Below are 14637 nucleotides of genomic sequence, written 5' to 3'. Positions count from 1 at the left end.
TCAGTACAAAAATATTGCAAAATATTAAGTACAGTTATTAAGAAATCTTAAATTTTACATTCCAGCTCCAAAAGACTAACTCTAGTAAAAAAGCCAAAATTGTTTGGGGTAATAAGCAATGAGACTGTTGTTGCCCTTTCAGGTAGGACCCAAGGCAGTTTTATAAACACTGAAAACAACAATACACAGTATGTAATAAAAATACGGAGGCAGAAATCTTTAATGAGCATTTTTCAATTTTTGCTGAGAAAATAGGGTAAAATAAAAGGTCACTAAAATACTGAAAAAAAAAAAAACCAAAATATTTCTCTGATCCATTAGAACAGATAAGTACAATTCTCACAACAGTGTATTACAAGTTTGTTTGTTTGGGCATTTACAAAACAAATATAACAGTGTATGAAATAAGAAAGACAAAAACAAAATATCAATATATGTACACAATTAGTCAAGTACCCAGTTAAAAGTGTTCTGTAATCAGTTAACGAAAATTCTTGTTCATGTCTCCCTGAATTAAGCTCTCTCCCTCACTGATTGAAATTTGCAATCATGAAGCTCGTTTACAAAGGCAATGCTGCAGATGTTTCAAATTATTATCCTGCCTCCCTTCTGACAGCAATGTCTGAAGTACTTGAAAAAGTAACATATGGCAGGAATGTGAAGCATCTTGACAGCTTCACATTATGAGTAAAAACTAATTTGTATTTCGAAATGAAATCATATTTTCAATCACAAATGACACATAGGAACACCTAGACAAAAGACATTGCTGGTTTGTGTATCCTGTCATCTTTTGAAACCTTTCAACTGTGTCAATCACATGATACCTCTGGAGAAAGCAGGAGACAACTGAGTGACTGGCTATAATCTTCTCTACAGGACAGCCAGCCAAACATACTTATAAATGTAAACAACAAATGGGTAGAAGGAGTAGAGAGCGACTGGGAAAGGTATGATATGGGGTCTCAAAAGGATCTGTCCTCAGTCCCCAACTATTTCTCATATATACTAATGAGCTACCTTTGTACTACAACAAGGCAATGTTTGCTGACAATATGGGCAATGTGACTAAAACTAAATATCCACCTCTCTGTAGATTAATGCCAGCCAGTTGCAAGCAGATACTCAAAACTGAATCACAGTTAATGCAAAAGCAATAAACCCCATAAAAATTATTTCCATTTCCATCCTGACCACTAACACTCACAGTAGAATGTTATTGCACACAAAAGTTGGCAGATACCGAGAGCATACTACTCAAAATTCTTAAATGTTCAAATGGATAGCGGGCTTAGCTGGGAACATAATATCCTCCAAATCTCAAAAAGACTGTGCTGGTAACCTTAAAGTCTGACTATTTTAGTTATTTGTGGACTCCTTTCTTGGTCAATTCTACAGCATAAAAAAGCATTTACCCAAGATAAAAACATCGTCTGAATTGGGCGTGAAGTGCCTCTAAGAACATCTTGCCATAGTATATTTTGGACAATTGTTTATACCGATGTCCACCTCACAAAGCATGTATTCAATTATGACAGTCATAACTGACAATCCTCCTCACTACGAAGGACACAATACATACCACAGTCATAACACAAGAAGGAAATTCCACATGAAGAATTTGTTTGTACTTCAGACAGGTGCGAAATACTATTTCAACACAAAATTTAACTTGCTTCCAAATGATTTTAAGTCCCTATGAGGTCATAAATTATAAAAAATATGTTAAAACAATTTTTTCCAACTGCAATGTACATCCACGTACAAGCCCTACCACAGCGACCCCTTTCCAGAAATCTAGCAGGATCTCCAGACCCTATTTTGGCAAGTTACAGTGTTCCCACAGAGAAGGTCCCTGCTCTTGTGAATGAACACCTTCAGCCTATTACTCAAACCTACCCAACTATATACAAGACATCAGCCATTTCCTTCACTGACTCTCCATAGTTTCTGTTTCTTTACCATGCAGTGCTCTTCTCGTCACTGCTGGTGCCAGCCCCTCTACACTAACATACTAACATCCCCAGTGCCCATGGCCATGAGCTATTGAATACTATCTTTCCCAACACCTGACTGACTCCAAACTTACAACCTCCTTCCTGGTCACTATGATCAACTATATCCTCACCTACAATTACTTCTCCTTTGAAGATATCACCTACAAACAAATCTGTGGTACAGCAATGGGCACCTGCATGGCACCAGCATATGTTAACCTATTTATAGATCATCTAGAAGTATCTTTCATAAATATCCAGAATCTCAAACATTTCACTTGAAAATTGGAAATTTGTGGTAAGTCCTATGGGACCAAAGTGCTGAGGTCATTGGTTCCTAAGTTTACACACTACTTACTTCAACATACGCTAAAGACAACATGCCCGAGGGAGGACTCGAACCTTCGATGGGGGCAGCCGCATGAACCGTGACAAGATGTCTCAGACGGCATGGCTACCCCATGGACATTTCACTTGGTTCAGTTTCATTGCAGACCTCGTCATGACCTGGACTGACAGTGAGAACTCCCTATACACGTTCCTCCAGAACCTCAAATCATTCTCACCCCTTTGTCATCTAGATCAATGTCGCCCTCCACCTCAAGGTCTACTACATCAGAAACTCCATCCAAAATCAAACGTACCAACCACCAACAATATCTCTACTTCAAAGGCTGCCACCCATTCCACACCAAAAAGTCTCTGCCATAAAGCCTAGTTACTCACAGCTGTTGCATCTGTAATTATGAGGAGTCCCTTTCCAACTATGCCAACGGCCTCACTGAGGCCTTCACAGACTGAAATTACCTTTCCAGTCTTGTCCAGAACCAGATCTCCCATGCCTTGCCTCCCCAGTCACCTACTATGGTGTACAGGGTTATTACAAATGATTGAAGCGATTTCACAGCTCTACAATAACTTTATTATTTGAGATATTTTCACAATGCTTTTCACACACATACAAAAACTCAAAAAGTTTTTTTAGGCATTCATAAATGTTCGATATGTGCCCCTTTAGTGATTTGGCAGACATCAAGCCGATAATCAAGTTCTTCCCGCACTCGGCGCAACATGTCCCCATCAATGAGTTCGAAAGCATCGTTGATGCGGGCTCGCAGTTCTGGCACATTTCTTGGTAGAGGAGGTTTAAACACTGAATCTTTCACATAACCCCACAGAAAGAAATCGCATGGGGTTAAGTCGGGAGAGTGTGGAGGTCATGACATGAATTGCTGATCATGATCTCCACCACGACCGATCCATCGGTTTTCCAATCTCCTGTTTAAGAAATGACAAACATCATGATAAAAGTGCGGTGGAGCACCATCCTGTTGAAAGATGAAGTCGGCACTGTCGGTCTCCAGTTGTGGCATGAGCCAATTTTCCAGCATGTCCAGATACACGTGTCCTGTAACGTTTTTTTCGCAGAAGAAAAAGGGGCCGTAAACTTTAAACCGTGAGATTGCACAAAACACGTTAACTTTTGGTGAATTGCGAATTTGGTGCACGAATGCATGAGGATTCTCTACCGCCCAGATTCGCACATTGTGTCTGTTCACTTCACCATTAAGAAAAAATGTTGCTTCATCACTGAAAACAAGTTTCGCACTGAACGCATCCTCTTCCATGAGCTGTTGCAACCGCGCCGAAAATTCAAAGCATTTGACTTTGTCATCGGGTGTCAGGGCTTGTAGCAATTGTAAACGGTAAGGCTTCTGCTTTAGCCTTTTCCGTAAGATTTTCCAAACCGTTGGCTGTGGTACGTTTAGCTCCCTGCTTGCTTTATTCGTCGACTTCCGCGGGCTACGCGTGAAACTTGCCCGCACGCGTTCAACCGTTTCTTCGCTCACTGCAGGCCGACCCGTTGATTTCCCCTTACAGAGGCATCCAGAAGCTTTAAACTGCGCATACCATCGCCGAATGGAGTTAGCAGTTGGTGGATCTTTGTTGAACTTCGTCCTGAAGTGTCGTTGCACTGTTACGATTGACTGATGTGAGTGCATTTCAAGCACGACATACGCTTTCTCGGCTCCTGTCGCCATTTTGTCTCACTGCGCTCTTGAGTGCTCTGGCGGCAGAAACCTGAAGTGCAGCTTCAGCCGAACAAAACTTTATGAGTTTTTCTACGTATCTGTAGTGTGTCGTGACCATATCTCAATGAATGGAGCTACAGTGAATTTATGAAATCGCTTCAAGTCCTTGCAACGAACTGCGCCTGCCTTGGCTGCTGCAACTCCCACTGCCCACTGAATTGTTGTGCCATCTTCAGTGTGTGTCATATCTGCCACTACACTTTCAATAGCCACTCATGAGGCATCACTTCATCACAGTAGCCACTGGCTGCCTATGAGCTCCTTGTCTCATAGGATCATTCTGAACTTTCTTCCCTGCTCCTCAAAATACTGTTCAAGATAGACAGTTTGTTATCAAGTTGTGAAGATATTCTCCCTCAGAAGTGTACTTTGCTTAGTTACTGTAATAAACTGTTGTGTTGTAAAAGTGTGTTTTGTCACACCTCAGTAGGGGATAGAACACCCATCAGCCCCATAGCCGATACCTGTGCCGCCACAAAGGACACTCCTCTCATAAGAAGGTAAAGTTGGGCACATGACCTACTCTTGAAGTGCACCACAGCACAAATGTCCCCATTTGACACAGAGATAATAATCAACAATATTGCAAGCACTCATTTCATGAGACACTACACTGAGGTTTGTAATTTAATCCATAACATTGGCACAAAGAGTGGTGATCATGGACTTTATGCACCCACACTCTTGTCCCCTCTGGCATAAAGGCAAAGAGAAAATTACCAACAGTGCATGGTGTATTAGGACAGTCATTCATCGAAGTACCAGCCATTCCCAATGCCATATCCTTCTCCAAACATACTCCACCTCTGCTCTCATATCCTTGAAATAGATCTAGATGCAAGACCTATCTCATACATCCTCTCTCTATCACTTATTCCAGTCGTGCCACAGACATCTAATATAGGCAAAGCCACAAGTGAAAGCAGCAGTGAGATTTAAAAACTTCACTGCAACCACCTGGACCTGACTACTAACAAACTGTCTGTCTGTACGAATGGACACTGCCTAACTGTAGTCAAGGGACATATTGATTACCCAGTTGCTGAGCATTTTGCCCAACATGGTGTGTTTCACAGTAATGACTGCATCACAGCCTGTGCTATATGAATTCTTCCCACCAATACCAGTTTTTCAGAATTACACATGTGGAAACTCTCCCTATAACATAGCTTTTGTTACTGTAACCCTCCCCCCCGGAATCCACTTTTGATAGTCCTTGTGCTCCAACTGCATATTCCCTTCTCTGCTCCCATTCCAGTACTACACACATCTCCTGTCCTGCCAGTACTTAGTTCTTTCCCCTTCTCTACTTCACTCCTCCCCTCCTCTCCCTACATACAAAGAGCACAGCCTGATGCTGCATGTAGCAGCCCAGTCCTGTCCCCACATTGTCCCTGCATACTCCCAAAGCAGCACTGGCATCTTGCCCCAGCCATATCCTGCTATACCTCCACCTACCCACCCCACACCTCTTTAGTACTGCCACTACCCACCCCAGATAAATTGCTGCTCACTTCAGATGCAGTTGCAGTTGGGCCTTACTGCCCGGAAATGACAGTGGCCATGTATGTTAATTGTGCTTGTGTGAATGCGTGTGTTTTCCACTTCTTATGAAGGCCACAGCTTGAAAAAAATTCTGTGTGTGTGTGTGTGTGTGTGTGTGTGTGTGGAAAATGGAAATTTGTGGTAAGGACTATGGGGCCAAACTACTGAGGTTGTCAGTTCCTAGGTTTACACACTAATTAAACTAACTTATGCTAAGGGCAACACACACACCTATGCCCGAGGGAGGTCTCGAACCTGCGATGGGGGGAGTCGTATGAACTGTGACAAGATGCCTCAGACTGCACGGCTAACCTGTGTGTGTGTGTGTGTGTGTGTGTGTGTGTGTGTGTGTGTGTGTGTGTGTGTGAGTGCGCGCGTGCGTCTCAGTACGTCCCCTGTGTGATGAGTAGCTTTTTTAAAATCGTATATGAGTTTGTTCTCTAACTTTTTAAGTCAAGTTTGTGATGAAGCCTCTGTTGGCAAATAATTTAAATTTATTTATTTATGCATTTATTTTACCTGGCAAGATTACGGCCTTCAGGCCCACTCTTACACCTAAGCAGGCATACTCAGATTGAACGAATTTCAGTTTCTACAGAACATTAAGGACATATAACGTGTTATACAGTATTAATGTTAAAGAAAAAAAAGAGATTATAACAGTAGTACAATGATAATTATAACAATCAAAAAATAATTATAACAATCAAGAATAATAATAATAATAATAATAATAATAATAATAGTAATGACATATTTTTCTTTTATGAATGTCAGTCCTATTGCTAGTCGGGAATTTTCTCGTTATGTTCTTGCAGCTTGTGAGTTATCCTCATTGAGCAGAGACATAAGACGAGAGAATGGGGGTGAAAGAGATATAGAAGAGGTAGAAAGGTTAGAGGAAGAGAAATTGAATGGTAAAATTCGAAGCTATGATGGAGAGGAGAAAGAAAGAGATGAGAGGGGAGGGGCACAACAATGGAGGCTATACCGTCCCTAATATGTAAAATATGAGAGGGGCACATATGAGAGGGGCACAACAATGGTGGCTATACCATCCCTAATATGTAAGTTTTGAGTTCCGTCTTGAATGTTGAGTGGTTCTGGATAAGATGCAGATCACAGGGGAGCGCGTTCCATAGTCGTATGGCTGAGATGGAGAATGACATGGAGAAAGATTTTGTGTTATGTAAAGGTACAGCCAAGATTCTAGACGTATCCAATCTGGTATTGCGGTTGTGGAATGATGATAGGTGTTTAATGTGAGAAGATAAGTATTGGGGGCACCAGTGGCTAAGAAATCGATGAAGTTAGCACATCGTGTGGAGATCGCGTGCCTTATGTGAGCGTACCCAACCTAGCTGGGAGTATGAAGGACTGATATGATCATACAACTGTATATTGCATACGTATCTAACGCAAGCATTCATCACTAGCTCGAGACATCTCGAATTTTCACTATTTGTGCCGTGTTGAACTACATCACAGTAGTAAAAATTAGGCAAGACTAGTGTTTGGACTAATTTTTGTTTAACATGGGTTAGAAATATTTTTCAAAATTTTTTAATTGCACGTAGGGAGGAGAGTGATTTCCGGCAAGCTGTGACTGTTTGTTCTTCCCAGTTTAGGTGTTCATCCAAGATTATTCCAAGGTCTTTTACTGTTTTTTGGTATGGTAGTTGGGTACCATTGAGGAGTATTTGAGGGACTGTTTCGCGAAAGTACTGGCTGATTAACTTTGGATGAGATATAAGTATGACCTGAGATTTCTTAGGGTTTGGTTTCAGACCTAGGTTCTGTGCCCATCAAGAAACAGAGCAAAGATCTGCGTTCATACTCGCTACTGCATCAGTAATGTTCTTGGGGCTTGCACTTATGTACAGTTGGATGTCATTGGCATATAGATGGTAGTTGCAGGAGTGAGTCACTGAAGAAGTATCATTAATGTACAGTGAGAAGAGTAATGAACCAAGGACAGAGCCTTGGGGAACTCCAGAGTGCACGTTTTTCCATGATGACTTTTCCGACCCACAAATGACTTGTTGACTTCTGTTTTTGAGGTAGCTGTCGAACCAGTGTATTGTGCTGTTTGAGAAATTGAGCTGTTTCTTTTTAATTAGTAATATATCAAAGTAAACTGTATCAAAAGCCTTGCTAAAGTCAAGCAGTGTTAGTCTGTCCATAGCATGTTTAATGTCATCAGTTACTTTGATTAATGCAGTTGCTGTACTAAGGTGCTTTCGAAAGCCTGACTGATATTTGTCATGGATGTTATGAGTTTTCAGGTAATCCGTCAGCTGTTCATGGACGATGTATTCTAGGGCTTTAGATATTGCAGGTAGTATGCTGATCGGCCTGTAGTCACCTGGCGACTTAGGGTTGTCAGTCTTGGGTATAGGTTGAATTAAACTTTGCTTCCACTCAGTAGGATATGTACTACTGACAAGAGACTGGTTGAAGATGTCTGTGATAACTGGAATAATAGTGTCTACGAAGTCCTTAATCATGCCAATGCTCACTCCATCATCTCCTACTGCCTCGGAAGAGATTCTCATAATCGCCTTGTGTACTGTGCCGGTAGTGACATGTTTTAGGAAAACCTTGTCTCTCGAGAGATTGATATCTTGGGGCTGGTAATTTGTCGCTGTGTGGCAGTTTACAGCTGTTGAGAAGAAATCGTTTAATTCTTCTGCAGACGCTTGATAAACAGTGTCAGATCTTCGCTTCCCTATACCGAGACTGCGCAGCTTTTTCCACAGTGCAGCAGGTTTTGATATGCCACATACGACAGAGCGGGCATGTCTGATTTTGGCATTCCTCACACTTTGCTTGGTTCTGTTTCGGAGTTTCCTATAAGCTTCATACGCCTCGGGAGTTGGGTTACACTTGAAGGCCCTATGTGCAGCATCACATTTATTTGTTAACTGGTGTAATGCAGTGGTGAGCCACGGAGTGGGAGCTCTCTTTACCTTGACAGTGCATTGAGGAGCATGTTTGTCATACAGTGCAATAATTTTGCGGCATAATTCCTGATTTTTTTTTACTCACCTGTGCTCCACATATAATCAAGTTGTCTCTATGGAATTACTCAACATAATTTTTTTTGTGAGCAATCCTACACTTAACTTATACATGGACAGCTGTTCAATCTAAAATATTCAGTAAAAATATGTGAAAATCAATAAAATAAAATCTGAATTGACAGTTTGAAGTCTCACATGCTGTAGCATATCAGTCAGTCCACAAGAATGTGTTGTATTACTCAGATAAATATAAGCGATAAACTTACCTACAACAACCAAACAAATCTATGACAGAAAGTCACCATCACTTGCAGTATATCTCAACATAGAGGATTTCATCATTTCTTTATGATTTGGTCATTATTTCAAATGAGTACATTTTTTTAGAAGTAGCAGATAAGAGAAAAGAAGTAAATAAATTTCTAAAGAGAGTTACAGGTTCCCCTTAGTCCTGCATGTCACTGATTTGGTAAAATTTCCAGAGAGCTATAACAGCTAGGGAAACTCTCCCTACACTGGAAATATTACTGTGATAAAGACCATGACAAGGATCAACATCAGTTTTAAGTCTGTAACATTCACGTCTGTGGATGAAATTTACACATAAAGTGTATATCTTGCAGATGCTACTGAGAATGGCAGGCAACTTGGCTGCAGAAATATTGGTTGGTTGTGGATTACATCACAACCTGGTTACATTCCAGTGCTCTTTGTAACCTTATCATGTACCAGGAAAAGCTATGTTTGTATAGTAACTCTTATGTTGTTACATTTTATAGTTTATTTGATGCTCTTCTCATTAGTTTCCTCCCTTCCAATCTGCTTTTAAATTAATATTTCTGGTTTATTTTCCATTTATTAATTTTTTTCCTTTGATTTGGCAACTGCCTGAAGCTCAGTAACACTTCAGGATCTGAATTTCATCAGTCACAATTCACTGTTATTTTCAGTTCCTTTGTTATGCCTTCTACATCTCTTGTGATTTAACATTCTGAGTCACTTTGGCTTCTCAATGCCATTTTTATATCTTTCCTTAGCTCATCCCATCAAGAAAGTGAATGACAGCTTTGTGATAGGATAATTATAGGAACAAAATGCCAGATGGGAACTTTCTCTACAATATCTGCCTGTTCTCAATTTAAGGTAATTTTTGTCTTCTATTTCATTCTTCTTTCGCCAAAGCTTTTCCTTGTCTTTTCTGTTGATTTCCCTAATTTTTGTCCCTATTATCCAATTCCTCTAATATCTAGCTTTGTTCTCTTCTTTTATCTCATTTGATTCATATTAACATTCATATTGAGCTTGGCTACTACCCTCTTTGCCATTTCAGTACTCAGGTTTTCAAATTTCATCCATTGTCAATAATCCATTTTTGTTCTTGTGCAGCCTGGTAACTCTTCCTTGGAACAAAGTCCTGAGTGATGTTGTATTCTGTAACTCTTCCTGTATTTTTAAGCCTTACCAACCTATTTTCCTATAATCTTTACCTGCTGGAAGAAAGAGCTATAGGTTCTAAAAGACAGTAATTTTATGTCTTTATATGTGTTTGTCTTGTAGTTAGGTAGACGTTGGGAAATTTTACAGACATGCATTCAATTATTTTCCAAACATTAGAAAACAGGTAGAGAGACAAAGGAAGGACTTACTGGACAGTTTAACCTGGGTCCATGTGCCAATCCAGAAACTGCTCCTTGTTTGAGTGGCTGTATATATTTCGAAGGAATTGAATCTATATTTGCTGCACTATCAGGACTCCGGTCAAAAATCAATAAATCTTGGCTGTTTCCTTTTCTCTCAGCATCAGGGGTCAATGACAATGTAATTGTGACATTCTGCAGTTTGTTTCCTGAAATTATTAATTTTATGTAATTAGAAAATATAAATATGAACACATAACAAAATTTCCAGTTTCAAACAATGGAATATCCAGGATGGAAAGTAACAATATTATGAGATGGGAAGTTGTAACTCGCCATATAGGGGAGATGCTGAATCACAGATAGGCACAACAAAAAGACTCTCACAATTAAAGTTTTCAGTCATTGACCTTCGTCAACAATAGACACACATACACACACTCAGTGTGGTTTCAGCTGCCTGAGACTGCCGTCATGTGTGTGAGCTGCGTTTGTGTGTGTGTGTGTGTGTGTGTGTGTGTGTGTGTGTCTTTATTGTTGACAAAGGCCAATGGCCAAAAGCTTTAATCATGAGAGTCTTTTTGTTGTGCCTACCTGCGCGACTCAGCATCTCCACTATATGGTGAATAGCAACTTTCCTTCTTATAAAAACTCCAGTTTGGAATATAAAACCTAGTATGAGAAAAGTGAATCAGTTACTGTGTAGGGGAAGCAGTGAGCATTAGACAGAATTATAAACAAACATTATAGCTCAGATTTTAAACATGTATTGTCTTTGAGAGAACATACAAGCACATGAACACATGATTGCACACACAAATTAAGTTTTGCTGGGTAAGTGCTGCCAGCTGCTGTCTTTCTTTCACAAGATTGTAATTCAGCACAGTACCTGAAGGCAGTGTGAAGGTACTTAGTGAACTGGTCTGTTTGTATTTTTGTTGAGTGAGATGCAAAAGCTGCAGGGCAAAACCCAGTGTTAAATAGAGAACTCATTAATTGTATGGTGTTGCTAATAACCCCCCATCACGAAAAATTAATTAACCCCTTCACCCCATATCCTTACAACAGCCTCTTGTTCACAAACAGATCTCCCTTATTGTATCCTGTCATGATAATAATAATTCAACCAGACCTCACTGAACTGCCACAAAGGAACACTCTCTCACTTCAAATCATCATTCCTGATTAGAGCAACTTCATTGCATCCTTCACCATGATTCTGACTATCTCTTCTTGTGTACTGAAATGAGGAATAGGTTCCCAAAAATGAAACTTCCTGGCAGATTAAAATTGTGTGCCGGACCGAGACTCGAACTCGGGACCTTTGCCTTTTGCGGGCAAGTGCTCTACCATCTGAGCTACCCAAGCATCACTCACACTCCGTCCTCACAGCTTTACTTCTGCCAGTACCTCGTCTCCTAGTTTCCAAACTTTACAGAAGCCCTCCTGCGAACCTTGCAGAACTAGCAGTTCTGAAAGAAAGGATATTGCAGAGACATGGCTTAGCCACAGACTGGGGGATGTTTCCAGAATGAGATTTTCACTCTGCAGCGGAGTGTGCGCTGATATGAAAAGAAGACAAAGGTCCGGAGTTCGAGTCTCAGTCCGGCACACAGTTTTAATCTGCCAGGAAGTTTCATATCAGCGCAGACTCCGCTGCACAGTGAAAATCTCATTCAGGTTCCCAAAACTCCTCTTCCTAAAAGGTAGTCTACCTCCCAATCAACTTACAAAATATCTTAGTTTATTCTTATATATCTCTCGGGGTCAGACTGTCACTATACGGGTTATATTTTTGTTTACAACCCCCATTTTATTTATTTATTTGTATTTCTTTTTGATGTAGTTATCAAATTACGGGTTTTACAAATGTCATACTGTGACAAAGGTATATAGTACACATCATATTTGTGTACAAAGGTTTAATACATAACATACAGTGTATTCCCAATTATTTGTGTGTGGATTATCCTGTTTGAAGTTTATTTGGGAGTGGGGGAGATGTGCAATATTTTTCTCTACCAAACAATAAAAAACAACCCATCATATAACAATAAGGGCCATCTCTGTTGCTTAAACAACTGTCGCATGACAACAGCGTACCATTTATATTGTTACTGGCCAGCATATTCCATGTACAATGAAAACAAACTCAGTTTTCTGATGTTAATTGGCATTTAAGAGTCAAGAAAGCAAGTTAAAAGAAATTTGTAAAACATATGATGGAGAGCAAAAGAAACATGTGTTGACATTAAAACAGAAATTACTATAATCTGAAAGATTTGAGAAGGGGAAAATTGTTGCAAAAACTAAGTGCTGATTTGTGGTACTGGAATGCAGACTATTTGAGAAATCAGAAAGAATCTGCAGAAAATACAGTATTTTGTCAGGGAATTCAATTCTTGTTCTGGACCATCTGCATGATAAAGCATAATAAAGAATTAGATGCTGCTCTCTTACAATGGTTTAGCCAAAAATGATCAGAAGGTGTCATTGTTTCAGCCATGATGTGTGCCCAAAAAAAGTCAAGTTTTTCATGAAGCTCTATGGTTACAGGGAGATTTAATGGATGGCTAACCAATTTCAAACATCATGGGATTTATGAACTTACACTGCAAGGAGAGTGGCTTAATTCAAATCTTGTGACAACTAATTACTTCCAGGAAGAGTACCAGAAATTTGAGGAAGAAGACAATTTCACAACAGACAAAATTTACAATGCAGACAAAAATGGTCCATATAGGAAATATCTACCAACCAGAACCCTTGCTTTTAAGAGCAAAGTTCATGTTCCTAGATACAAGTGGTCTAAAGGATGCATTACAAATTTGTGAACCACTAATTCTTCTGGAAACAACAAAGTGAAACTATTTGAGACTAGAAAATCAACAAGCCCTCAGAGTTCAAGGACGTCACACCTACAGATCTCACTGTACATTATTACAGTCAAAAAGAAGTATGGATGGATAGTGAAAGTTACAAAAACTTGTTTCACACACATTTTATACCAGAGGTTTGACAGTTTCTAAAGGGAGGTGAAAGGATTGCCACAGAAAACTGTTCTATTGCTTGTTAACATCACAATGAAAGGATTCTATTATATGATGATGGTCTCATCATAACTACGTTTTTACCTCCTAACATGACTGCCATCATACAGCCAATGGATCAAAGCATAATTGCAACAATTAAACTGGGCTGATCGACTGTGAATGCTAATAGATGATGATTTGGTGGTATTATACAAGAAGCTGACAATTCCAGATTCCATACATGGGATTTCTGATGCCTGGTAGGAAGTCAAGCCACATACACTAGTTTGATCATGGAGGAAAATTCTTCTGGATATAGAAGAAAGTGATTTTCATGGTTTCAGTAATGAAGAAATATCAACTGCACAAATAATGAGCTGTTGACTGGTTTAAATGGTTTTGAGGATGTCGATGAAGAAAACTTGAATGACTGGCTGAGGACTGACACATCTAACTCTGGCTTCCAGCACACGTGTGTCACCAAAATTGTAACTGCTGTTTCACAACAAAACAAAGAAGGGGACAGTGAATATAAAAATGGTGATGAAGAGAAAGGCCCTGTCAGTCATTGTACCCCACTGTAATGTGTTAATACCTTTCTAGATTATATGGGGCAGACGGGGTTTCAGTATAATGACATTATTGCTACAAAAAAAATTGAAATTACATGCAAAAAAATGTCACCTACTCTCAGAAGCAAAGCAATATCATAGACTATTTTAAGAAATAAACAGGCCAACAGTATCTATGCACAGAACTTGGAGAAACTTTCAAACACAGAATACATGTTCGAAAATATCTCTATTACTATTGTTCTTTAATTATTTGTGCACCTTCCCCCCGGCATTGAGCCCAAATAATTGGGAGTCTACTGTATTACCTACAGAGGTTAATATGTAATATATACAGAATAGAATTATTTCAGTGAATAAAGACATTTATTTACAAGAAAAGTATTTAATTTTATTTTAAATGGGTTGCCTACATACACTATTATTTATTCTGTCAATTTGTTGCATCACATTGAGCCACTGATATATAAATTCTGGTATGGTATTTTTAATTTTTTCTTTTGTCTATGATAACCATGCTTATTTCTTATATTGTGATTATGTTCATCATAACATATGGGTATGTTGCCCCTATAGCTTACAAAAAATGTTATAAGTCAATATATAGACAATAATTATACAGTGATCTATTTATTTTTGATAAGGGCATCACAATAGGATTTCCTGTATCCCAGACCATGTATCAGCCTAACAGCTCTTTTTTCTAGTACCAGTATTCTGTTCAGCAGCACATACCCA

At 39.4% G+C, this 14637-nt stretch overlaps 1 protein-coding gene across 6 annotated transcripts in view; it reads right to left on the bottom strand.

Moving 5' to 3' along the window:
- The window catches only part of LOC124601449 (ribosome-releasing factor 2, mitochondrial), a 225640-nt gene that overhangs the window by 37227 nt on the left and 173776 nt on the right, over positions 1-14637 (bottom strand). For all 6 annotated transcript variants that reach the window (XM_047136246.1, XM_047136248.1, XM_047136249.1 and 3 more), the window contains one exon: positions 10305-10504. In XM_047136246.1, the coding sequence (XP_046992202.1) occupies positions 10305-10504 (200 nt within the window). The remainder of the gene's footprint in view (positions 1-10304; positions 10505-14637) is intronic.

This window comes from Schistocerca americana, chromosome 1 (genome assembly GCF_021461395.2).
Source record: "Schistocerca americana isolate TAMUIC-IGC-003095 chromosome 1, iqSchAmer2.1, whole genome shotgun sequence".
Lineage (NCBI taxonomy): Eukaryota > Metazoa > Arthropoda > Insecta > Orthoptera > Acrididae > Schistocerca > Schistocerca americana.
Note: the sequence above shows the minus strand (reverse complement) of the source record. Positions and strands in the feature narration are given on the sequence as shown.